General features: G+C 45.9%; 1 protein-coding gene across 1 annotated transcript in view; it reads right to left on the bottom strand.

Moving 5' to 3' along the window:
• Window positions 1-27,919, bottom strand: part of LOC109933920 (nesprin-1-like) — a 197,004-nt gene that overhangs the window by 165,018 nt on the left and 4,067 nt on the right. The window contains exons 3-8 of the mRNA XM_048600919.1: window positions 18,168-18,263; window positions 15,824-15,907; window positions 9,751-9,843; window positions 9,480-9,658; window positions 4,676-4,872; window positions 2,658-2,767 (exon numbers count right to left, since the gene is read on the bottom strand). Of these exons, the coding sequence (XP_048456876.1) occupies window positions 2,658-2,767; window positions 4,676-4,872; window positions 9,480-9,658; window positions 9,751-9,843; window positions 15,824-15,907; window positions 18,168-18,263 (759 nt within the window). The remainder of the gene's footprint in view (window positions 1-2,657; window positions 2,768-4,675; window positions 4,873-9,479; window positions 9,659-9,750; window positions 9,844-15,823; window positions 15,908-18,167; window positions 18,264-27,919) is intronic.

Raw genomic sequence — 27,919 nt, 5'->3', positions numbered from 1 at the left:
GGGGTTAGGGTGAGATGCTGTGACTGCTTTGCAGAACACCTCTGTTCAGACTGTAACCTCGAGTTTCCAATCATTTGTCATTTTAATTCTCTGCTTCACGCCTACTCTGAACTCACTGACCTCAGTCTCCGATATTCCAATTAAGAACAACTGAAGCTGAAGGAACCCCATCCTTGACGAAGAGATTTACAGCTTTCCAGAGTCAGCACTGAGCTCAACAATTTCAGATCATAATCTCCGCCCTTATGTTAAACAGCAAGCTAGCCGCTATTGTGATGATGCGGAGGCTTTAAAAGGGGTGTTTTATCCTGGTTTCTTTTAGAAACAGAGATTGGGGGTACAGGCGATGAGCAGTCTATGTGAAGATAAACAACTTGTGAAGCCTTGGGGATTTTTTAAAAAAGCTGGAACAATAGAAGCAGCCTGAATGGGTGTGGTCAAGCTTCCACCCACAGAACCAAGAATTAAAGGTTTGGCTTTCAACAGTTGTTGCTGTGGGCTTGAAGAAGTAGAAGCTTTTGCTCTCTCTCTCAATTCCAGCCTAAAGCCGGGGGTTCTCTTCCTGGGCTGCTGGATCACATGTGAGACAAAATCTGTTTTCTGAATTTGCCTTTTTGCAAAGGGTGCATTTATGGGATGTTACTATATTGGAACAGTTAATTAGTAACCGTTACTATTCTATTAAGCTTTCCAGTCGAGTTAAGTTATTCCAGTTCCTTCTTTCTTTTGTTGTATTTTAACTGTAGTGAATCAATAGATTGTGTTTGGCTCAACATTGAGTAGTTTGACCAATAAAATTGTACCTGGAACACAGCACCTTAAGCTAGAGTCAAGGCTACCTTCTTATTACATTTTGAGGTGTTCTGGTCTGGTCCATAACATTATTCTGCTATCCCCATCTACAACCCCTCCACACACATCATCTCACTTGTCATCCCATTGCTGTCTCTATTTCTCTTGCACTATCACTCCCACTCCCTCCACCCTATTTTGCTGACTTGCTGATAACCAGTTACATCTTTAAGCTCCCCCAGTCCCAACAGAGGGTCATTCAAGCTGAAACATTAACTCCGCATCTCCCTCTGACACTGAGAAACCTGCTGTTGTCAGCACTTTCTGTTTTTAATCATTGTCGATCTCCAGCCGGTTTCACTCAAACCTAAATTCGCAATGTTCCATAAATTTGTTCTTTAATCTCAGATAAACTTCTTTGTATATGCATATACAACCTCAGAAGAGGATTGAACAACCATTTACCCAAGAGATTACAGTGGGTCCATGGACAGAAAGCAAGCTAATGTGTCGAGTCGAAAGGTTAGCTCGCTCTCTCTTCATGGAGGCTACCTGACCTCCTGTGATCACCAGCATTTTTTGTTTTCAGTACAGATTCCAACATCTGCAGCAGTTTGCTCCTACATCTACCAAAGAAAATGCTCAAAGACATCATGTTAACTTGGCAACAATCTGAATGCAGGAGAGAACAGAAGAGAGGAGCTGGTCTTATATCGGGATACCATGTCTAAACAAATTTGCGCCTCGAAGGACAAGGGAAGCAGATACATTGCAACATCAGCACCTATAAGTTCCCCTCCAAGCCACTCAGCATCCTGACTTGGAAATATATCGCCGTTCCTTCACCGTCGCTGTCCCACCCGCACTGACAGTGTACTATCAGCAGTCTGGCTATATTAATATTTACTCAGTGACTAAAGTGATACATTTACCAAGGTATAAGGCTGGGTAAGCCAAGGAAGTCATGATAAAACTTCACCAAGTACTGGTTAATTCTAAACTGGAGTATTATGTTCAATCACATTTTAAGAAGGACGTCAGGCCTAAGGTGCATACATACGGTTGATGGTCCGTATCTCTTTCCCCAGAGTTGAAATATCTAAAACTAGGGGGCGTGCATTTAAGGTGAGAGGGAGAAAGTTCAAAGGAGATATGAGGGGCAAGTTTTTCACACAGAGAGTCAGAGGAATGCACTGCCAGGGGTGGTGGTGGAGGCAGGTGCGATAAGGGTATTTAAGGGGCTTTTAGATAAGCACATGAATATGCAAGGAATGGAGGGATATGGACCAAGGGCTTGCAGAAGGGATTGGTTTCATTTGGCGTCATGTTCGGCACAACATTGTGGACCGAGGGGCCCGTTCCTGTCTTGTACTGTTCTGCGTTCTACATTCTATATAAGGTACGGTAGAAATTAGAATGGTACAAAGAATGTTGACCTTCAGTTTTGTGAGGAAATTGAAGGAGCTGGCTTGTTCTCCCTGGGACTGAGAAGCTTAAGAGATCTAACTGAGGTGACCATGATCAGAGTAAATAAGGAGAAACTGTTTCCAGTCGCAGGAGGACATAGACTGGAAAAAGAAACAGGGGCAATATGTCTAAACGTGCACTTACACAGTGAGCTGTGACAATCTGAGACCTACTGAATGGAACAGTGGTGGAAACAGATTCGATAGTAACTTTCAAGAAAGGGGAGTGAATACTGTTGATACTTGAAGAGACTAAATATATACATTGCTGTAGGAAAACAGCAGAGGACTGGGAATAGCAGGATTGCTATTCCAGGGGCTGGCATAGCCCTGTTGGGCTAAATGGCCTCCTGTTGCACTGTACCATTCTGTATCGAAATGAAATTGAAAAGGACTTACCTCTTCCTCAAGAGGTTCATTTTCGGTCTCACGTGGATCTGGATAATGTTTGAGGAACTGAGCTACGTAAGTCATGATTGACTTCTCATCGGGTTTGTCAACATCCACATCTGTACATAAAAGCATCACTCTGTTAGAAACACACGTTCTGCTCCACTTCTGCAATACCGCACAACCATTTCTACACTTCTCTCAGTCAACTGGTGCGACAGTGTCACTGAAACTGTTTATCTTTGTGCCTGGTGACACAGAGGAAACATTATCCCGAACTGCAACAGCTTTTATATAGCATCTTTAACACAGTGAAATGTCCCAAGGTGCTACATGGCTGTACATCAGGCAGAATCTGACAGCAAACCAGACAAGGTGACCAAAAGCTGAGATAGTAAGAACTGCCGATGCTGGAGTCAGAGGTAACACAGTGTAGAGCTGGAGGCACACAGCAGGCCAGGCAGCATCAGAGGAGTAGGAAAGCTAACGTTTCGGGTCGGGACCCTTCTTCAGAAAAGGGTGGCAGAGTTGGGACACTACACCAGGAGCTCCTCTGCTCATCCCGTTTCCCTCCCTCTCTCCTCCCTTCTCTCGGCCTCGGGCACCTGGCCCCAGCCTCTGACTCCCGGCGTTTCAGAGCGGGTTCGGAGGAGATGCCTGCTCGCCAGTCACCCGCAGCCCAAAGCAGGGATGCCAGTGAACAGCAGCCAGGGAGGGGCGGGGGTTGTGGGGGGAGGGTAGAGGCCTAGTACAGAGCGTGGCAGCAGCCTGCAGTTAGGCCACATGGAGGGCCCCCCCCTGCACTGGTCTGCTGTGGAGAGCCTTTGGGGAGACACTATGGTGTTTGTCGTTTTAATTTTGCTTCTTGTTTTTCTGCCCTATGGTCATACAGTGTATAGCTGTAATGTAACTTTCTTTTTCTTCATTTCTCTATCCTATAACTGAGGATTGTACCTAGGTACTCTGTACCCAAGATGGTGCTGTAAGTCGTGACTTATAAACTTTCTATTGTACTCATTTGAGTACACGTGACAATAAAGCTAATTCAATTCACGCGGCTATGTCCCAAACTCTGGAATTCCCTCCCTTCACCTCTCAGTCTCTCTCCTTCCCCTTCCACCTTTAATTCATACCTACCATCCTTCTCCTCTTTTAACAAAGCTTTCAGCCATCTGATCTAATGTCTCTTCATGTATCTCGGAGTCATACTTTGTTTTCTAACCCTTCCGTGAAATGCCTTGGGACATTTCATGACACGAAAGGCGCTTTATAAATACAAACCACTCTTGTCGTTTGGAGGGAAATGCCGGAGATTAGGGGCTAGATTCCTGAAGGCATAGTCACCAGTGTTGAGGTAACAGAAGCCAGGGACTAAAAGTGAAGTGTTGAGATCTCAGGGACGTATTGGGCTGTGACACGATACAGATGACAGAGGATAGCCTACGTGCATGACCAGGTGCTGCTTTAAGAGGTGGAGAAGGAGCAGTGAACCATCTGGCTAGGCCTTGGTACCAACCTTTCTGGGCAGCTCCTGTCTATTGGCATCAAAACAATGTAGTGAGGAACAAGCTCTGACTACATCACCTCCCGTGAGGGTATGTTGTGCAGCCGCCCTGAGAGGTGATAGGCCAGTTAGAATTGCAGGGTCAGTGATCCAGTATGCCACACTGGTCAATGCAGCCCCTTCATCGGAGGCCTCACTGATGATGTCACCTAGCATGGCGACGAAATGTCTGAACGAGAACAAGGCAGCTTGGTGAGCAAGTCAACAACCTCACCCACAATCCTCTTTTCCTTCTCTGCTCTAAGGATGGTGATCCCAGCTTCTCCAGTCACTCCCCATAACCTTAAAACCGCACTTATTGCTTTATTTTCTCGTCTAACCATGCTAGTAAATCTTTTCTAGACCCTCTTCTAAACCTTTATGGTCATCCTAAATCCCTATGGAATGCCAGGAGATTCCCAGCCTGATAATACTGTCAAGTTTAGGTAGACCTGAAAACTAACCAAGAGCCAAAGTCAGGTACCTTCAGGATCCAGGATCCTTGGAATTCCCAGTTGATTTTCAGCGATGGAGAAAGCACTTTCCAGGTTTTCCCGGTTCGACCGGCTCTGGACCTTCTCCAAGTCTGTCAGGTCCGGGCGGATAGCATGAATGACGGAATGAAAGGCAAGTCCACTCCTCCAGCTCTGCCCAAAATCCTTCACCTCGATACCGAGTTGCCTTCAAAACAGACAGCACGTGCTTGTGAGCAGCCTTGTTATGTTAAAACACTGAGGTGAAACACTACAGGGGTCAAAGGGCGTAGGGCAGGGTGCAGAGGGCAAAGAGTAGAGTCACAATCCACAAACCAGATTTCTAAAAGCTGCCCCAGAGATGGGAGACAGGATGGATCTGCTGAAATTTACTAGCTCTCTCGTGACCTCCTTGTCTGTTACAAACAGCCATTGTCCAGCGAATTTGTGCACACCCTCTCTACATCAATGGGTTGGAGCTTGGCAGAATCCCTGGGCCATCCTAGAATTCTAGAGGGAGCTGAAAACCATCTGCTGGGGATCAGGAAGACTCCAATCGGAGGTCTTTTCAAACTAAAGAGTCTTGGGAATCTTGAGTGAAGCAGCCTTTGGTGCTTCCATCACCCTTCTCTCTCTCACCTCATTGTGAGGTCAAAGACAAGGCACCATTCCCACAGATGGGTGCAACTTGCCGGCTGCAGTCACCAATGCCTCCGCTCGCTCCGTTTAAATTCAAATCAAAAGCAGTGCATCCAACCTGTGAGCCAAGACCAGGCCAGCACCTGAAACGGTGCCACGGGCCTGCATAATGGCTCCCTGGGGTCCACCTTCCCTCCCATCCCAGGCCGTTTACACAGAGCCAGGGATTAGGATTCCAAACCCTGATGCAGCCAATAGTCTATCTAGGTCTGAAAACCCATGAAAGAAAGCCCAGTGGGATCCTCCGAGGTTCACACAGACTACAGGACAGGTTTAGCAACCAAGAGGCGGACCTTCCTTACACCCTGGGTGTTCCCTTCGTCCTCTTCCACAGTGGTGGCCTGGCTAAACATTCACTCATGGGATGTGGGCGTCACTGGCAAGGCCAGCATTTATTGCCCACCCTTAATTGCCAATTAAGAGTCAACCAAATTGCTGAGGCTCTGGAGTCACATGTAGGCCAGACCAGGTCAGGATGGCAGATTCCCTTCCCTAAAGGTCATAGTGAACCAGATGGGTCTTTACAACAATTATTACACGCTCGTCATTGGACTTTCAGTTTTAAAAATCAAGGTCTAATTTCACCGTCTGCCATGGATCAGATCTGAGCTCATGTCTCCAGAATTTTAGACTGGGGCTCTGGATTACTGACATTATCACCAAGCCACCACTTCCCCTCAGTAACTTGGAGAGAAGACCTCTCTCCCTCCATGACCTTCCATGACAGCTCGCTGGACCTCAAAGACCTCTGAGTGGCCCTTCCTCTTCAAGATCCCCTCAATTAAATGGCAAACTCTGGCTATGAATTGGCCACTTTCGGGAAAATGACAACACGTGGCAACACGTATTAAGAGGCATCTGGATGGGTACATGAATAGGAAGGGTTTAGAAGGATATGGGCCAAATGCTAGCAAGTGGGATTAGATTTATTTAGGATATCTGGTCAACATGGACAAGTTGGACCAAAGGGTCTGTTTCCATGCTCTTTGACTCTATGACTGTTTTCCACAGCTCAGCCGGATGATGGATTTGAGGAACCTCAGGGAAAATCCGAACCCCCGAGTCCCAACAGATGGGACAGCACTAACTGCCAGGGTGAAAAGTTCACCCCCTGGTTACAGTAGATTTGATACGGGATTCCAGCATCTCCTCCTGTCCCCATCAAAAGTCTGAAAAATACCCGACTGACAGGCTAAATGAATACAGGCAAACAGCCAGGCTCAATTAGTCAGAGGTCACATAACACCAGGTTACAGTCCAACAGGTTTGTTTGAAATCATGAGCTTTCAAAGCATAGCCCCTTCGTCGGGTGAAGGAGCAGCGCTCCGAAAGCCTGTGATTTCAAGTAAGCCTGTTGGACTATAACCTGGCGTCATGTGACTTCTGACCTTGTCCACCCCAGTCCAACACCGGCACCTCCATGTTAGGATGAATTAGGGATTAGGTCACGGCTCGTACCCCTGCATGGGGTCACGTGACAAGCAGATGGGGGAAGGAGGCCAATGGAAGCTGCACAGCAGAAGGAGATATGAACTTGGCACTGCTGGGATCGGGTGTGAGGGCCCTTTAAAGGCATATGACCTCTTTTTGGTCGGGGAGGGGTGTCAGTTTCAGCAACATAGTCTAATCCTGAGGCCCGATCGCTGACAATAACAGCCTGCGGGATGGCAGCTGCATTTAGAATCCTCTTGTACCCCTCATGGCTTGAACCTCGCCCCTGCGGCCTGCTCAGCAACTCTACTCCCCCAAGCCCACTCCCACTCCCACCACCTCCCGAAGCCTCACTCTGATCCCTCATACCAAGTGGGAAGCTTTGAACTGGCAGCACAAGTGGCAGCAACACACCTGGGATGTATTGCACAGAAGAGAAAAATCACAGCAATAAGGAACAGGGAACAGTACAGCGCAGGAACAGGCCCTTTGGCCCACCAAGCCTGTGCTGACACGTGACACCTTTCTGGAACTGAAAGCCCCTTTGCCTCCACACTATCCATATCCCTCTATTCCCTGCCTATTCATGTATCTGTCAAGACACCTCTTAAATGTTGCTATGGTATCCTCCTCCACCACCTCCTCTGGAAGCATATTCCAGGCATTTACCACCTTCTATGTTAAAAAAAAAACCTGCCTCTCACATCTCCTTTAAATTTACTGCTTTTACCTTAAACCTTACGCTCCCTAGTAATTGACATTTCCGCGCTGGGAAAAGAACTCCAACTATCCGTTCTATCCACGCCTCTCAAAATTTTGTAAACTTCCATCAGGTCACTCCTCAGCGGCCGACATTCGAGTGAAAACAAACCAAGTTTGTCTAATCTCTCCTCATAGCGAGTATCCTCCAAACCAGGCAACATCCCGGTAAACCATTTCTGTACTCTCCCCAATCCATAAAAAAGGTTAGAGTATTTCACAACCCAGAGCGGGGAAAGAACAAAACCAGAGAACCGTGATATTTGGAAATGAATGTACAAATAATATTGGAGCTCCATTGAAGCATACAGTAGTTGTCAGGCTATGATATCTCACACACATCTTACCAGTTCTTCCTTCCGGGAGAACGCGATTTCCTCCTGAAACTAATTTGTCTCGCAGATGCAAGGTTGGGATGTGAAAGGCTTTCAACCACAGAGCTAGGACGTTTGGCCTCAGCCGAGGTGTATAGCAGAACACCCCAGTTTTTACCCAGCTTGAAACAATGTCAGGCCATTGGTCATTTGGGAATAAAGACACCAAACTAGAGAGATGGGAGCTGGAGCAGCTCAGATTCCACGTCCAGCCTTTTCCACCATCCAATGAAACGACACGCTGTGACTTAACTCCATGCAGCCACGTTTCACTTGGGAAAGAGTAACATCAACCTCAGCTCTAGTCCCTTGGTTGCATTGGAGAGATGACGGGGGGTGTCGAGGTTACTTTGCCCACACCCATGCTCTGATCATCTTTCCCATGTTCTGGGCGGGTGGGAGATGGGGAGTTTGAGGCAAACTACTTCCTGCGGAAAACTGGAAGGGTAAACTGGCGAAGTAATATCACTGCCAGGCCCCAGCATCTCCCAACTCCACATACCTCCCCAGAACGACACTGACCACTAGTGAGAGAGAGTGGCCGAGAGGGTAATCAGGCAGGTAACGCAAGAAATGAGAGTTAGATACATAGATAGACAGACAGACAGACAGCTGTACACAGGCAGACAGATGAAGATGAAGAGAGTAGAGATGGAGGTAGAGAGAAGGAGATAAAGAGAGAAACAGAGAGATGGAAAAGGAGAGAGGGAGAGAGAGATTTCATGATAGAGAGAGATGGAGAATGAGAAAGAGATTGAGTTCGAGACAATGAGATGAAGAGAGAGACAGAGACAAAGATGGAGATGGAGGGAAAGTGAAACAGAGAGGGAGAGAAATGGAGAGAGAGCGAGAAAGAGAGACAGAAAGTGACAGATAGAGAGACAGAGAGAGAGAAAGAGAGATTCAGAGATAGAGAGAGAGAAAGAGAGACAGAGACTGTGAGAACTAAAGGAAAAGAGAGCTAAAAAGAGCTAGAGAGAAAGAACAGGATTTTACATCTGTGAGTGAGAAGTAGAGGTTGGGACTGTTTCTGGGTCCTGAACCCGGTCTGGGGGGTAAATAGCCAATAACCGAGATATTCAATGAGGCATCCCCTTCATTGGCATAGCAACAAGTTCTCTGCCTAGGTAAAGATAGTGAGTACACTCCCAAGGCTGCAGGATTAATCAGAGTCCTTCCAGCAGAGTGTGACGGAAGGTAAGTAAGGGCAGAGGAGTGGTGGGCGGACGCTTAAAGATCTGTAATCAAAGATTCCACAGCAAGGCCGCCACCACCGGTGGGAGAAGCTGTCGTCAGGGTGACCTGGGGCTGCTCCTGCATTGGGGCCTACCTCGAGGAACCCTAGCCCAGGCCCCTGTCAGGGCATAGAGCTGGATGGCAACTGGAAAATCCCACCTTTAGCATCTGATCCCAGTCCTAGTGGGAGCTGAAAACCCGACCCTCAGGCCTAACTCCAAAACATTAGCAGCACAAACCATTAGAAAAACAAATGATAACTCACTGCAACGACATCTCCTTATACACTGGAAAGGGGATATGAAGTGATACTCACTTTCCTACAGTGTAATGTACCCATTTCAGGAGAGCCTTCTTAGCACTGTCCTTGTATTTGGTGACAACCTTCCTCTTAGACGGGGGGCTCCCAGTCTCGGAGTTGGCGACACTGTCCACTGAGGAGGTGCTGCTGGAAAGCGATGTTAGCAGCGTCAGGTTACTGGTCAGCTCCTCGATCTGTGAGTTGGAAGAGAAACCCATTGTAAATGACGGCGGTCCCACAACACAGCTGCTTAATTGAAAACGGGGTGGTGTAAAGGAATTACAACCTGGAAGTACAAGATGATGGTCCAGATCAAACCCAGCACAATCGATGGCTTCCCGTCAACAATGTCAGTGGCGTTTATGTTGACCAGTTTAATCTGCAAGAAAAACACAGTTTGTTTTCAACATCCCATTGCGTGCTTCACAAATTCCCCACAGTGTGAACGTACTACATCATGCTATAACTTCCGTCTTTATCAAACTCATCTCCATGCCTGTGTCTCTTCGCCTTTTCTGCTCCTTCCCACATCAATGAGTTGCTATGGAAGTAGTCAGAGGCCTGAGAGGTGACATTATTGAGGTTTATAAAATCATGAGGGGCATGGACAGGGTGAAATAGTCAAGGTCTTTTCCCCAGGGTGATGGAGTCCAAAACTAGAGGGCATAGGTTTAAGGTGAGAGGGGAAAGATTTAACAGAGACAACTTTTTCACGCAGAGGGTGGTGCGTGTTTGGAATGAGATGCCAGAGGAAGTTGTGGAGGCTGGTATAATTACAACATTTTAAAGGCATCTGGATGGGTACAGGAATAGAAAGGGTTTAGAGGGATATGGGCCAAATGCTGGCAAATGGGATTAGATTAATTTAGGATATCTGGTCGGCCTGGATGAGTTTGACCCGAAGGGTCTGTTACCATCCTGTGCATCTCAATGATTCTATGACTCTATGACTCTAGGAATAGTCCTGCCACTGTTAAGGAATAGAATGAAACACTTTTCATTTGCATAGCAATGTTAGCAACATCAGGACATCCCAAATGTTTCACCACCAATGAGCTAGACTGTCCCCCTCCCCACCCACAAGGTGAACGTGAGGGATCCTATGGTGACCTATCCAAACTACTTCATTAGAAGTCTTTATCTAATTGCTGTTTATGGAAGCTTACTGGTGTGACAATGCTGTGGCTTTAAGAGGGGTGTTTTATCTTGGTTTACTTTAGAGAGAGATTGGGGACAGGTGCCAAACAGTCTCTGAGAAGATAAACAGCTTGTGAAGCCTTGGGTGTTTTAAGTTAGAACAATAGAAACAGCGTGAACGGGTGTGGTCGAGCTCCTAAAGAACCAGGATCTTTAGTTTTAGCTTTCAGCAGTTGCTATAGGGAGCTTAAAGGGGTGGAAGCTGTTTTTTCCCTCTCTCAGTTACAGCCAAAAGCTGGGGGTTCTCTGCTTGCTACAGGAGTTGCGTGTGAGACAATCTGTTTTCTGAATTTGCCTTTTGCCAGGTGTGTGTTTATGAGATGTTACTATATTGGAACAGTTAATTAGTAATAGTTACTGTTGCTTCTATTCTGTCAAATTTTCCAACAGAGTTAAGTTATTCCAATTCTTTCTTTCTTTTGTTGTATTTTAATTATAGTGGGTAAATAAAGTGTGTTTTGCTTTAAATCCAGTAGTTTGACCAACCAAACCGCATCTGGAACACTAACACCTTACATTTACCTTTAAAATAAGAGAAGGTTAGGATCTAGGCCATCTCCTGAATATTTTGAGGGGGCTGATCTGGTCCATAACACTGTGCCCAAATTAGCTCTGTGTATGCCACATTAAAAGGTAAAGTCACCTTAGCAGATCATAGGGCTGCTCTCTCATGACAGACTCTTCCTATCAAAGTTATCTCAGAGTTATAGATTTATAGAACACTTCTGAAATCTCATCTTCCTAAATTTAAAAAAATGCAAAAATGCCAACACAAAACAAACCCAGAGTTTGAAGATAGTTTGAAGGCATCTGTCAAAAAACGTTCTAAATTAACCAAGAAGGTTTCACTGAGGAGGAGGTTTGTTCTGCTAATGGAAACTGTTGACAAGTCTCCTACACTAGAGGAAGAGATACTGAAGGAAGCTATGTCAGTAATAGCATTCAGCAGTAAAACAACTGTGCACTTAAAAATCTCAAAGAGCAATTAGCATTAACAACACAGAGCCAGCGGTGGAAATATTAGCGAGAGTAGTCAAAAGTCTGATCAAAGAGATGAGTTTTGAGGAGGACAGGAGGGAGGAGGCGGAGGGGTTTATGGAGGGCATATCAGAGGGTGGGATGTAGGTGGTGAAGAATTTGTGCTGAATTTCAGAACATGAGTACATTTCCACTAGAAAGACTGTCACACATGGGAGATTCCATTTGATGAAGAACGGGGAATGAACATTTGTGCATTGATGGTTTTCCATGGATGGGGGAATATGAAACAGCAAACAGCACAGAACAGAAGTAAAACCAGGCTGTAAAATGAGTTTGTACGATACTGAAATCACTGACCGGTGATCCTCTGTAGACCGACTGGGAGTGAGGCAAAAGGAATTAAAGAGAATTTGCGTTTGATTAGTCAAGTGCTCTGCTTTATCTGCACGCAACGCGACCATCAGCTGTTCCATCCCAATTATTTACAAGGTCTATGGCTTCAATGTTAATTTCACAAGTGAATCTGTGAGCTCTTGTGGGCTCCTGTCAACGAGCAACATCTTTAGTGTTCAACTTCCTGCCAGCAATGCCAGTTCATGAATACTTATTCCTTCTTCCGTGATTCACACGAAGAGCCTTAACCTGTTTACCTCAAATGCATTAACCTTCACCAGCAACACAGAAGGAGGAAGTCACTCAGGCCTGCGCTGCAACTCAACTAAATCCTGACTGATCTTCACTTCAACTCCATTTGCCATTATTCCACCTTCCCTAATGAATATTTATCGATCTCACCCCTGAAAGCTTCAACTGTCCACCAACATCCACAACCAGAATTCCAGACTTCCACGATTTGTGTGAATATGTGCGTCCAAAGGTCATTCTGAAACAACTTAGTTCTAATTTCATGGTGGTACTCCCTTGTTCTGGAGTCCCCCAACAGACGATGTGGTCTCGCTGTGGTCTATTTCTTTCGATTCTGCTTTTAGCATTTTAAACACCTCAAACAACCTTCTAAATACAAGTCACGCTTACACAACGGATGGCACAGTGGTTGAGTGGTTAGCACTGCTGCCTCACAGCACCAGGGACCTCCATTCAATTCTAACAGTGGGTGACTGTCTGGATGGAGTTTGCATGTTCTTTCCTGTGTCTGCATGGGTTTCCTCTGGGTGCTCCAGTTTCCTCTCACAGACGAAAGATGTGTGGGTTGGGCATGGGAAATGCAGGGTTACAGGGATAACATAGGGGGTTGGATCTGGGTGGGATGCTCTTTGGAGGGTCAGTATGGGCCAAATGGCCTGCTTCCACACAGTAGGGATTCCATGATACCTCCTTTATTTAAAAAAAAACTCTCCGGAATTTAACCATTCAAGTACATTATATCGTCCTGGCCATAACGATAAAACGTTAAGACTTCAAACATAATATGGTGGGTGTCCAGGAGAGCATACTTCAGATTTGCCAGCATTTTAGCCACTATTTTGAATTTAAACTGCATTAGACAAGTTTTCTGTCTCTCTCAGCAGCTGGAGTGAGGAGGTAAATGCCATTTCACTTGCCGGATGGATCCAATTTACTTGTTTCACCCGCACTCTGCAACTGACCAGGATGGGTGGCTCAGTGGTTAGCACTGCTGCCTCACAGCACCAGGGACCCAGGTTTGATCCCAACCTCTGGGTGCCTGTTGATGTGGAGATTGCACAAGCTCCCTGTGTCTGCATGGGTTTCCTCCCACAGTCCAAAGATGTCCAGGTTAGGTAGGCTGGCCATGCTAAATTACTGATAGTATTCAGGGATGTGTAGATTAGGTGTGCTAGCCAAGGGAAATGCAGGGTTATTGGGGGGGGATCCTCTTCGGACGGTCAGTGTGGACTTATTGGGTCAAAGGGCCTGTTTCCACATTGTACAGATTCTGTAACCAAATCGCCCACAGCAACAATTTTATTTCCACCGGACACATTGTTTTGTTTGTCATTTCATGCTAAATGTCACCTTAATAGGTAATTATTTCAGCTTTATTTCCAAAAAGAGCTTCTACACTCTTTTGTTATTTTCCCCTAATCTATAGCTGTTGTCTTTTTACACAATTTATTCTATAGAATCAGCACCAATAACGTTGCCAAGGCAACTGCCTTCAAGGTGATGCTATGCCCAGCAGCATTAAGCAGTGAAGCTACACCAGTGTGAAGTCCTTTAAATCCCTGGGTATTCCTGGTATGGGAAGCTGGGTGGGCTGAAATGGGAAAACGGGGCACTAGGGATTTTAACCCCATCCTGCCCCAAGTGAGAATTCCGACAAGGTGGAGGAGAAAGGGTCGGAGTGGGACACACAGGGTATTCCTTTTGGGACTCAGTCACAGAGACTGACATTAGGAAACCAGCAATTTCACCAAAGGCGCATTCCGATCAGAAACTAAATTTATCCTTTGACGGATTTGGCAAGATTGACCTAACCCGGCCAACAGTCATTAAAAGCAGAATGGTGCCAGAGATGGCGAAAGTCTGGTTATAGAATGAATCCTCAGGTAATGGGACTACTTCCACTGGACAGAAGAATGTTTTTTTTTAAAAGAAGTATTTTTAAAATGATGATCACTTTAATTGGGAAAGATTATTTCCTCTGGTATATTGGTAAGGTCACTGGATTAGTAATCCAGAGGTTCAGGCTAGTGCTGGTGGGATTTAAATTCAATTAACAAACCTGGAATAGAAAGCTAGTCTCAATAATGGTGATCATGACAACCTTTAACGATGGGAGCAAAAGGTCACTTCTGTCCTATAGGTAAAGCAATCGGCTGTCTTTACTTCCTCCTCAAAAGTGGTTGACTAAGCCACCCAGTTTGAGGGGCAATTAGGGATGGGCAACAAATGAACCCCATAGAAGAATCTCTACAGTGCAGAAGCAGGCCATTTGGTCCACATTGACCCTTCTGTGAACATCCCACCCATCCCTATAATCCTGCAATTCCCATGGCTAATCCAGCTAGCTTCCATATCTTTGGGCTGTGGGAGGAAACCAGAGCATCCAGAGGGATCCCACAGAGAAACAGGGAGAAGGGTGGAATTGAACCCAGGTCCCTGGCACTGTGAGGCAGTACTGTTAACCACTAAGCCACTGTGCCACCCAAAATGCTGGGCTAGCAGTGCCACACACATCACCTAAAAGACACAACAATGAAGAAAGCACAGCCCTGTTCTCATTCAATGGGCACACACTTCAGCAATGATTAGTGCTTTTAAAAACTGAATGAACTGTGGATGCTGGAAATCAGAAACAAAAACAGTAATTGCTAGGAAAAACTCAGCAGCATCCATGGAGACAAATCAGAGCTAACGTTTTGGGTCCAGAGGTCCTTCTTCAGAACCCAAGATGTTATGTCTGATTTCTCTCCACAGATGCTGCCAGAACCACCAAGTTTCTCCAGCAATTTCTGTTTTTGATAGTGCTTGATTTGTCTTCACCTTAGATATTGAGGTTTATTCTTGCACTGAAAACTAACAGCAGCTAAACTCCTGGGGCGTAAACTCTGGATGACTCAGTGGTTAGCGCTGCTGCCTCACAGCACCAGGGACCCAGGTTTGACTCCACCCTCAGGTAATTGTCTGTGTGGAGTTTGCATGTTCTCCCCATGTCTGTATGGGTTTCCTCTGGGTGCTCTGTTTTCCTCCCACAGTCCAAAGATGTGCAGAACAGGTGAATTGGCCACACTAAATTGCCCATAGTGTCCAGGGATGTGCAGACTAGACACATTAGCCATGGGAAATGTGGTGTTACAGGGTTAGTGTGGGTCTGGGTGGAATGCACTTCAGAGGGTTGATTGTGTACTCAATGGTATGAATGGCCTGCTTCCATACTGTAGGGATTCTATGACTCTGTTAGATACTTAAATCTGGACAGACGAGGTAAGAACTTCAGCGAGAAGTCTCTGCACTGAGGGATCACTCAGTGTCAAAGAGATTCAGGTAAACAGTCCCCGAATATTTCACACACCAACAAATGTAGTCATTGACACTAAGGTCATACGCAATCCTGTGAGCTCTGTTTCTGAGTTATCCTTCCAGTTTGGATAAGTACCAACTAGATGTACTTGTGATCACTGAAAAGCTGTCCTCAGTCAAAGGATTTCACACCAAAATGTGACACTCCAGAAGGAGACGACGCTGATATTCACACTCACCCGCCTGCCCTCGAGAAATTTCAAAGCTTTTCCGATGTTGTTCACCCAGTGGATGCGTTTTGACTTACGGCCCTGTTCACAAGGCTGTAAAAGCAGAACACGAATTAATCGCAAGAACTTTTTCCAACCAAAACTCTTACATTCAATACCTGGCTGGCAGAGTGTAGATGTAACTATTGCAATAAATAACTTTGGAGCCTTTGGCCTTTCTCCTCAACTGTGCAGACCCCAGGGATAATGGAATGTTGGAGAAAATAGTGAGTTTTATCAGTTCTCTTTCATCCTCCTTTCTCCCTCCATTATGCAGCTGGCACTTCCAATGACAGTGAAAGGCACTGCCATTGCTGAAACCCCCACTATCAATGTTCCAGGGGCTGACCATTGACTACAAACTCAAACGGACAAACCATATAAATACAATGGCAGGACAGCAAATCAGTCTAGATATTCTGTGTCGAGTAACTCATCGGCTGACTCCCCTCCATCATCGAGATGTCATAAGTCAGGAGTGTATTGGAGCACTCTTCACTTGCCTGGATGGGAACAGCGCCAACAACACTCAAGCAGCTCAACACCATCAAGGATAAAGCAACTTGACTGAAAGTTCAACTATCCACTTTCTGATCTATCCCATCCAGCACCAACACACCCTGGCTGCAGTGTGCACCATTTACGAGATGCATTATAGCAATTTGCCAAGGCCTTGGTGCTAGCATCTCGAACCCACGATAAGCATCAGCTGGAAGGACAAGGGCAGTCAGTGCAATGAAACACCACTGCTTTCAATTTCCCCTCCACAGTCCACACCATCTCACTTTGGAAATACATCACCTTACCTTCATGAGGGCATCTTTGGAGAAGTCGGACATCCAGAGCTGTATGAGACACAATCATCAGGCCAAAGTGGTAAAGTTGTCACTGTGAATCCACGTGGGAACTGGGTTCATGACTCAGCATTAGGCATGTAATGCCCACTCTCTATGAGCATTGTCAGAAGTGAACAGAAACATTGGCAGCCAGGGTGGCTCAGCGGTTAGCACCAGGGACTCAGGTTCAATTTCGCCCTCAGGTGACTGTCTGGGTGGAGTCTGCACATTCTCCCTGTGTCTGCGTGGGTTTCCTTTGAGCGCTATGGTTTCCTCCCACAGTATAAAGATATTTAGGCTAGGTGGATTGGCCATGCTAAATTGTCCAGAGTGTCTAGGGATATGTATGCTAGGTGGATTAGCCATGGTAAATGCAGGGATAGGGTAGTGGTGTGGGTCTGGGTCAGTGTGGACTGGATGGGCCAAATGGCCTGCTTCCGCACTGTAGGCATTCTATGATTCTAAGTATGAAAGGCTGAAACATCCTCTCATCGCCTTTCCAAGATGCCAGTTCCTTAATGGAGCCTGATCTCACAAGGACCAATTACTTCAACCAAATGGCATTCACATATGTATGAGCTTTGGTAAGCAGCATCCAGGGGGCTATTTATCCATGGGCTGCACTGCAATCAAACTTTACCCCTCCATCTTAATGTTACCATCCTCACACGCACTCCCAGTGGTGATTACTGGAGGTGGGCAACAATAGGAACATTGGCACAGTTTTAACAAGCACTCCGATACAGAGAGGGGCAAGGGCCAAATGTCTCTGTGATGGTGACGAGGAGAGTTCAGGAGGCTTTTCAAAGATGAACATACAGGATCCAAAGCGTTTATAAAATAGGCATTGTCAGTATACCCAAGGAAGTTGTGCTAAAACCTCACAAATCACAGCCTATCCTGAGTTGGAGTATGGTGTCCACACTACAGGAAAGACCTCAAAGACTTAGAGAGAGTGCGCAGGCGATTTACTGGAATGGAGCCAGGGATGAGGGACTTACAGTTATGTGGAGTGATTGTAAAAACTGAAGTTGTTCTCCTCAAACAGAGAAGACAAAGGGGAGACTGAATGGAGGTGTTCAAAGTTAAGAAGGGTTTTGACAATGTAGTGGCATTATTTGTTAACAGAGTGAGTTGTTCGGATGTGGAATATACTGTGCGAAGAGATGGTGGCACACATTTAGGAGCAACTTTGGAAACAGAATATTTGGAAAGGAAAATATGTGCAGAAGGGACCAGGGGAGTATGGTCGAGAGAGCTGGCTCTTTTAAAGATGACATACAGGCATGAAGAGATCCTGCAATGTATGATTCTATGGTTGTAGGCATTCCCCTCTCAACCCAGAGAATGCACTGACAGTATTTGTACCATAATCCCAATTGGATCAGATGCTTTTGCATTGTTTCCATACTACTCATTGTCCAGCTGCTCACTGACCCATTGGCGGCACTGCGCTGGTTTCAAGCTGATTAACTCACCAGATTCTGTCCAGATAGAACTTCCAAGAGGGCAAGGAGCATCACACCATCCTTGATATCTTCAAATAAATCATTGACTATAATCGGGGGATTGCGCTGTAACAGAAGAGAGAGACAGAGACACTTAGTACTTGGTCTTAACCACACTAGGTTAGATGGACAGTGGAGGGGACTGGAATATCAATCTGATCAACAGCTTAGTTCCCAGTTAGGTCAGAGAAGCCGAGGGGCAGCCTGCAGTACGATGCCTCAGCTGCTGGTGGGAAAGTAAGGAAGGTCTGATTCCTGATCTCAGGGTTGGTCTGACAGCTGGGAGTTGGCTCCATTCTGCAACTCCAGAGGAGATCCCAGCTTCACCCTCCACCCACCCCACCCCCACCATCGCCCTGCCCACCCATTAAAGGATGAACATTTGGATTGCACTGTGTGTCCAACGGGTAACAAGATAGGCCCAACTCCATGGAAAGAGGTAAGCTTTCTCGGGCTGGGATCAACCAGTGTTGCAAAGTCTCTCCCCCAGAGTTCCCCCACCTCCCCACCAACGTTCCTCAGCTCCCTCCCTTCACCACCCAGGTTTTCTGAGGCCTGAGAAAACCAGCTGGTCAATGGTATGGAACCAAAGAATCCTTACAAGTGCAGAGAGAGGCCATTCGGCCCATCGAGTCTGCCACTGACCCTCTGAAGAGCATCCTAACCGAGCCCAGCACCCCACCCTGTCCCTGTAACCCCGTATTTATCAGGAAAAGGTATACCTACAAAGTAGGTGAGCTCAGAGGCTACTGTAAGCATTAATATAGTCAAATTGCCAACTCAGCTCCTGGAAGTAGACTGGCTCCCCAGCTCTTGTCCAACGTCAAGTTAAACCTAAAATACAAAAACTCAGAGCCTGACACTTCCCAGATACATTGACTCGTAGCTGCAGCAAAGGTGAGACAGCACAGTCTGAGCGATAATTGCCCAGGGTGAACAACATTGTCTGTTTATTGCTAATAAACTCACTTCTGGACATTTTGTACTGTCCTTGTCAAGCAAATGGCAAAGAGACAATGTTCCGACAGGAGATTATATGCACTACTGAACCAGTTAGCGCTCAGACGGAACTAAATGGGGAATGAGCAAGTACAGAAGTTTGCACCAACTGCGTGTCAGTCAAACCACCCAATTTTTTTTTTATGAAACAAGAGAATCCAGCGAACTTCTGAGTACCCACTTTGAACACCTTTCAGTGAAGTGCTCAAAGAAATTGAATCTACACTGACACACACCCACTTGTCAAGACAGCAAGAAAGGTCAACTAGTTACTGGGCAAGAACATGTCACACCTCATTCACCTACTGTGCTGTCACTCAACCAGAGGAACAACGGGTCCTGCAGCAGGTCACTCTGCCTCTCCAGTTCTGTTGTGACATTCAGTTACTTTATTGCTTGGATTTCCTTGATACTTTTACCCACTTAAGTGTAATTGATCCACCATGACCGAAAAATGCAGCATTCCCTCAGGGCTAGGCTAAAGTCTCATCTCTCGTCACACTGTTCTGAGTTCAGTGCAGGACCTGAGCCTGAAAATCACAGCTCTGTCTATCTGTTCAGCTCGATACTAAAAATGCAATGCCACTATTCTGAAGAAAAGCATTGTTTTTTAATCCTATGTATCTACACCAATATTAATCCCCCAATCGACAACACAAAAACACATCATCTGGCCATCTGCATGGGGGATCATTCTGTGCATATTTCCTAAACAACGCTAGGGAATTTCTGAAGTAATTAATTGGCTGGAAAGCCCTTTGAGATACCCAGTGGCAATGGAAAGCGCTATACAAATGCAATTCTTTCTTAATTTCACCCTTTGGGGCTCAAACGTCAAGAGTGGGGTTCAATCCCGCAACCTTTTGACTCAGAGATGAAAGTACCAGCTGCTGGCGGGGTTGGGGGGTAGAATGGTTCTGCACTGGTCCGAGAATGATCGACAACAGGTGGACACTTTTCTGCAGGCACCAAACTTTAAAAAAAAGTAAACTCTGGGCAGAATGTTGCAGGAGCCTGAGCAACATGGGTGATGGCAAGATGTGTGGCAGAATCAGACAAGCACCCTTGACATCGAGATCGTCTCAGGTTACCCGAGGCAGCATGGCAAGATTCTCCCCTCGTTAATATTCTGCTCCCAATCTTCCTACGTCAAGAAGACCTGAGAAGTAAGTCAGAGCTGGTGCCCGGCGAATTCAGCTCACAATTGCTCCAAGTACTGGGCACCAAGCACCGAGATCTCAGGGCACAGTCCACAGGGCACCGGCCACATGTACCCTACATCCGCTGACATTGATGGAGCAGGCTCGAAGTTCTGCTTTCACTCCTAGTTTCTACGTCTCTCCTGACAGGAGCCTTCGAACAGCACCCTGGAGGCCAACAGGAACTATCACTGAACCATCGCAAGGAGGACACTGTGCTCTCAGAGACACACGTCCAGCTCACCTATTTGACCAGGCCGCAATTCCCAGGCTCTTTGTTTTCTCTCATCACACTCGCTCACTCTGAGCCCACCTGGAAGCTGACGGTAACCTTGCCTTTCCTTTCTCCTTCCCCCAGCTAGCGGTACCTGCTTCACATTACTTTCTGTCTTGCCTCGTAGCTTAGCACAGACACTAAGCCAGGAATCTTCTCCTGGTGATCAGCAGGACTCAGTCAACTTATGGGTGGAAGGAGGGGGGGATGGCTCTAGGCACAGTAAGTTAAGGGCACTTTCCCCAAACCTGTCCAGGGGGCTTAAACATGGCCAGCGAGCCATCGGGGCAGTCAGAGTCAGGATGCTCTTCCCGTAAGGATTGAGGAGCCTTATACCAGGTCAGGCCATCACCTGTGACTCTTTCTGCCCTTTTGGGGGATTGTCTCCCTCCTGGGACGAGAGAGAGAGATATTAATGGAGGTGAAAGTGGGTGGCACGGAAATGACTTTCATATCCGTGAGAGCGAACGAGTGAGCAGGCAGCACAGAGGGCACGGAGGGTTAGTGCTGATGGGAGCTGGGGTGGGCCACAGCAAATGGGGGAAGATGGGGCATTAGTTGGAGTGGTAAGAGAATGGGTCTTGGTGAGAGGTGGATACAGTAACAGGGGCTGAATGAGTGAAATATGTCGGAGAGAAGACGTGGGGCACTTACGTGGAAAAGGACATGGATGTTCTTCCAACAGTCTGTGCGTTCTCCCAGATGATGGAGGCTACACTGATCCGAACAGCAACCTCAGACCAGACTGGCAACAGTCAGGCGCCATGATTTCTACTGCTGTAGCTGCTGGGGGAAGAGTAAGTCCTGCATCTGTACTACTCTGTCTGGAAGGACCTCCAGGAACATCAGGAATGGTGCAGAACAGCTCCAGACTTGACAGTACTTACCCAGGTGCGCAACTGACTTTCAAAGGTGACACAGGGCACAGGAGATGCCAGTGAACCCTGGACTATCTGCTGAGTGGCAAGTTGTTCCGGGAAGGGCAGGAGGTAAGATGGGGTTGGAATTGGACATTAGAGATGCCATGGGTACAGGAGCAGTTGAATAATAGTGAGTTTGGTGAAAAAGCTCGTAGGGCCTTGCAACATGAATCCCTCCAAAAATTTCAACATATCTCGCACTTTAGCCAAGGAAACGTAATATTTGGTCCTCTGAAGCGATGTTATACAGTCAGACTCTAGCCTCCAGGTGTCCCAAGAGTTAGGCCACTCAGCACTGAGGTAGGGAGGAAATGTTTCACTCATATGGAGTTGAATCTTTGGAATTATCTACTCCAGGGACTGTAGCAATTCAATCATTGAGCATATTCAAGATAGAAATTGATAGTTCTCTAGCTACTAAAACTATCAAGGGATATGGCAATTGTGCAGGAAAATAGCATTGAGGTAGAAGGTCAGACATGATTCGGTTGCATGACAGAGCAGGTTAGATGGGCTGAATGGCTTACTCTTGCTTCTAATTCCTATGTCCCTGTTAGTTTCTTGGCTAGTTTCTTGCACTTCTGCTGGCAAATCCCATGGGATAGTGGGTCATTAAGTTTGCTGTCAATCTAGCAGAATTGGGTCTCTGGTTCCAATACATACAGGGCTCCAACAGCATCGTCCTCCCCTGAGACTAGTATCACAGAGAAGGAAACGAGTAGCATTGCTGTGAGAACACCACTATTGGCAAGTCATATATCAGCCTTTTTGAAGAAGGGTCTTGCACTGGCAGTTTCCCAGTCCTCCGGGGCTTTCTCCAGAATCTAAGGATTCTTGGAAGATCACCGCCAGTATACCTACTATCTTTGTAGCTACCTTCTAGAATGTATCCCACCAGGTCCAGGGCAATTATCGGCCTTTAGCCCCATTAGTCTCCCCAGTACTTTTTCTATTGTGATAGTTCTTGTATTTATTTTCTGTCTTGCATTTGATTATTTGGTAATTTTGGAATGCTAACAGAGTCCTCTACTGTGAAGCCAGTTGCAAAGTATTCGTTCAGTGGACCTGTGATTTACTGGTTCCCCATTATTAATTTACCAGCCTCATTTTAAGGGGTCCATATTCACTGTGGCCTCTCTCTTCCATTTTATATGTTGAAATAAGTCTTACTGTCTGCTTTGATATTTGCTATTTGCTAGTTTGCCTTCAAAATTTATTTTCACCCCCTTTATATTTTGGTCATCTTTTGTTGATTTTTAAAAGCAGTTCCCAACTGCTTAGCAACAATCTTTTCCACATCTTACATTTTATTTTCTTTCAATGTAATACTACCTCAAACTTCTTTGGTTAATCCTCGTTAGTTTATCACCTTCCTATAATCTTTCTTCCTCACTGGGTTATATCCTTATTCTGAGACATAAACTATTTTCTCAAAAGTTTACCATTGTTCATTGAACCCCCTCTTCTGCTAAATTCCTTTCCCTGTCCACTTCAATCAACTCCACCCTCACTCCTTTACAATTGCCCTTATTTATGTGTAACACAGTTGTTTCCAACTCAAGTTTCTCACTCTCAAACTGAATGCTAATAAATTCCACTACATAACTGTTTTCTTGGGGATCATTTACTCTGAGATTATTCAATAAACCTGCCTCATTATCAGATCCAAGATCCAGATCTCTGGTTGGATCCATCATAAATTGTTCTAGGAACATATACTCCAAAAAATAATTTTAAGGTGAGAGGAGAAAGATTTAAAAGGGACCTGAGGGGCAACATTTCCACACAGAAGGTGGTTCATATGTGAAATGAACTACCAGAGAAAGTAGTAGTTAGAGTCATAAAGATATACAGCAGTATACAGCAATGGTAACAGAACCTTACTTCCTGTTATTATTTTCTGATACACTTTTGTGTCAATTTCTCCCAATTATAAATCCATACTTCCACAAACTGCCTATGTAAACATGTCACACTGCAATTAAACCCTCCCACCAACAGTGGCTCTACGTAATTCAGTCTCTCAGTTTCTGCACCTGCACTGGAGAGACACTCCTATACCTCTCATCCTGCCCTGTATTTATAGCAATAACCTGATGATGACACCTGCCCTTCAGGAGGAATTGCTACAGATGTACGAACAGATACAAAGCTCAGGCAAGTCAGGCCCAAAGAAGGAGTCCAATCATCTCAAACATTGTTTTCTTTCTAATCTTGATACTTCACTATCCATCAAAGGGGCATGAAACAAGGGGATTACACTAAGTTGCCAGGAAGTGATTTACAACGGGCCTTGGCCTATTGAGCTGCCTATGTGACCACATCTCGTAAGTGCTGGGGCAGTTTTGAACCATCTAAAACATGGCCTGCTCTCCTCTCCAGCCACCACTCAACAGCCTGACTACTAGAAACACTACAGGAGTTCAGGTCGTCATGATGTAATTTGCTCAGGGCCGTGTGGGATTTCACTAGAAGTTGCAATGAGCCAACTCTCTAATCATCACTCACACCACACAGGGAAGTTAATGGCAACAGAAATAATGGAACTGTCAAGGCAAAATGAATCACAGCAAGTGAGTAACAGATCTAAGGATAACATTTCTGCAGTACTCCATGTAAACACGCTTCTACGTTTCTTCTTTCAAAAATATATTTTATTCATAAAAATGTATACATACATAGTCATTAGAGCAGTTCCATTCTGTACTGTATTTGGGCGGCACGATGGCTCAGTGGTTAGCACTGCTGCCTCACAGAACCAGGGACCTGGGTTCAATTCCAGCCTCGGGTGACTGTCTGTGTCGAGTTTGCACATTCTCCCTGTGTCTGTGTGGGTTTCCTCCGGGTGCTCCGGTTTCCTCCCACAGTCCAAAGATGTGCAGGTTAGGGTGGATTGGCCAAGCTAAATTGCCTGTAGTGTTCAGGGATGTGTAGGTTAGGTGGGTTATAGGGGGATGAGTCTGGGTGGGTTGCTCCGAGGGTCGATGTGGACTTGTTGGGCCAAAGGGCCTGTTTCCACACTGTAGGGATTCTATGATATGGAGAAACCAACAAACATTGGAGTTTGATCCTATCCAACAAACAAACCGAAGGCATTTCTTACTTGTACAAGATTACATTTATATTTATTTGAGGGAGGGTCTGATAACTGAACGGACCCATTGTACTTTAGCAGACAGTTGTCTTTCCCCACTGAGACTTGGTGACAGTTGACTGAAGCTTTACTGCATCCCACAGTAGTCCTGGACCTTGGAATGTGCCACTCTGCAACATTCAGTCGAGATCAACTCCTTGCTGCGGAAGACCAACAAGTTTCGGGCAGACCAAACAGCCTCTTTCACCGAGCTGATGGTCCTCCAGGTGAAGTTGATGTTTGCCTTGGAGCGTGTCCCAGGGAACAGACCGTACAGCACAGAGTACTGAATCACAAAATTGCTCGGGATGAACCGCGACAGAAGCCACTGCATCTCTCTCCAGACCCCCTTAGCAAAGTCACATTCCAGCGGGAGATATGTGACGGTCTCATCTCCCCCCGCAGCTGCTTCAATGTGCCCCAGACAGTCTGGGTGTACATTCTGCTGTCAGGAAACACCAGTTGATGGCTCAGCCTTGAGTAAACACCAGCCGGCCAAGCAATTGGCCTAAATTCGCCATCAATCAGACACATTTTGCTCACAGTGACTGAGTAGGCCACTCCCAAACAGGAAAGTCTGTGCTGCTCAATGACCATGATGTCAGACTCGATTACTACTCAGCTCTCCGAGTACCAAACTTACAAGCAACAGGAGATAATGAAAAAACAAACAGCTTTCAGACTCCCAAAGGGCTTAGCAACCAAATAAAGAGACGGCTTTCTAAAAAAAAATTTCATCACTCTTGTAAGACAGGAAACACAGCAGCCAATTTACTCACAGTAAGGTCCCAAAACAGGAACCAGATAAAGACTGGGTGATCTGTTTTTAAATGGCATGGTCAAGGGGGACTTCTGGATAACTCCCTAGTTCTTCTTCAATGAGCATTGTGTGGTCTTTTACAAGCATGTGAGAGGATAGACAGGGATTTCAACTTAATATCTTCGCCCAAAGATGGCACACTGAACAGTGCAGCAATCCCTCAGTGCAGTGATGGATCAGGAGCTGACTGGCCAAACCTCTGATTAGGCCACTTTTGCCATACTGCATGCAATTCTGGTCTCCCTGCTGTAGAGAATACATTGTGAAACTTGAAAATGTTCAAAAATGATTCACAAGTATGTTGCAGGGTTGGAGGGAGAGGGAGAGAAACTATAGGGAGAGGCTGAATAGGCTAGGGTTATTTCCCCTGGAGCATCGGACGCTGAGGGGTGATCTTACAGAGGTTTACCTTTTCCCCAGGGTAGGGGAGTCCAAAACTAGACGGCATAGGTTTAAGGTGACAGGGAAATATTTAAAAGAGAACGGAGGGGTAACTTTTTCACGCAGAAGGTGGTGCGTGTATGGAATGAGCAGCCAGAGGAAGTGATAGAGGCTGGTATAATTACAACATTTAAAAGGCATCTGGATGGCTACATGAATATGAAGGGTTTAGAGGGATATGGGCCAAATGCTGGCAAATAGGACTAGATTAATTTAGAATATCTGGTCAGCATGGACAAGTTGGACCGAAGGGTCTGTTTCCGTGCTGTACAGCTGTATGAGTCTATGATTCAAAGGTGAATCTGGGCAAACACTGCCCCCTTCAAATACCCAATCCCTTGGGAGATTTCCACCAGCGAGCAGAATTACACATGTCGATATTGGCAGCCTGAATCTTTACTTTACAACAGAAGGATCTATTTGTCTTTACTCTTTCTTGTAAAACTTCAAATACTTTGTATAACACCACATAAACAGCCCCCGAGTCAAACTGCTGGCACCAACTACAATTAACACCTCAGGTCAGTTCTGACAAAACAGCATAGGCCTCAGCCATTCATTCCATTTCTCTCCATCTCCTCCAGTATTCTCTCCATTTATTGTGGGCAGAATTTTCATAGAATCCCTACAGTGTGGAAGCAGGCCATTCAGCCCACTGACTCCACATCAACCATCCTGGCCTGACCCACACCCTCACCCACTACCCTACACTTCCCATGGCTCATCCACCTAATTTACACATCCCTGGACACTATGGAGCAATTTAGCATGACCAATTCACCTAATCTGCACATCTTTGGACTGTGGGAGGAAACCAAAGCACCCAGAGGAAGCCCATGCAGACACGGGGAGAACGTGCAAACTCCACACAGACAGTTGCCTGAGGGTGGAATCGAACCCAGGTCCCTAGCACTGTGAGGCAGCAGTGCTAACCCCTGAGCCAATGTGCTGTTTTACTTGCTATTTATTTGATGATGCTCCTCTGAAGTACCTTTGCTTGCTCCACTAACTTTAAAAACATTGTACAAATACAAGCAGTGTGTTTATTATATATTTATATAATTCATGTGTATGATTTAAATTAGAGGAATATACTGTAAAGAAACTAGTGAAAGATTGGGTGATGAGCATTAAGGTGAAGTTCCAAGTCAATATTCTATATCTACCGGGCTCTGAGGGGAGTGTTCATTAGTTTCCTGATAGCTGATGGAGTACGTACTGTAAATGCCTGCTCTGTTTTGAAGACATTTAGACCAGGGGCATCCAAGATGAAATTCCCAATCAGCAGTGACTCAATTGGCCCCAACCGTCTTAAGTCTATCAGCCAGGCAAATACACTACTGCAGGAGAGCTGTGCTGTTGGAGGCGAAAGCTTTTGGTTGGACTAAGGGCTCATCCACTCTCTGAGGTGAATATAAATGGTGCATGACGTTAAAGGAAATATTTGCATTCATGTAGCAGCTCTCATTGCCCTGGAGGCCATCAGGCACGCTCAAGCCAAATGAAGGATTTCCGAACCATACTCTCTATGGGAAACGAGAGCCAATTTGCACACAGCAAGCTCCGACAATGCAATGGGGATTAGATAATCTGAACTTTTTAAGAAGTTGTTTGAAGGATAAATATTGGCCATGACTCACCTAAGAGAAGGCACCTGCTTTCCCTCTAATAATATGTTTGGAGCTTTAGTGTTCACCTGACAGCAAAGATAGAACTTCAGTTTAATTATCTGAGTCCTAATAACACAATCTGAAGGAGTGTGTCTGCTGGCATTGCAAAACTCTCTCAGTCACTTCTGTAAAATACGCGTGGCCCCTACAAGTGGCACCGGGGGTGTGATTGTGTCCCATTCATAATCATCATGTGTGTTTGAGGGCCACTGTGCATGTTACTGGCAGTGTGTTTCCTAGAGAGAGAGAGAGTGTGCGTGTGTGTG

Source organism: Rhincodon typus, chromosome 9 (assembly GCF_021869965.1).
Source record: "Rhincodon typus isolate 14 chromosome 9, sRhiTyp1.1, whole genome shotgun sequence".
In the NCBI taxonomy this organism is placed as follows: Eukaryota; Metazoa; Chordata; class Chondrichthyes; order Orectolobiformes; family Rhincodontidae; genus Rhincodon; species Rhincodon typus.
This window is presented reverse-complemented; position numbering and strand designations above follow the sequence as displayed.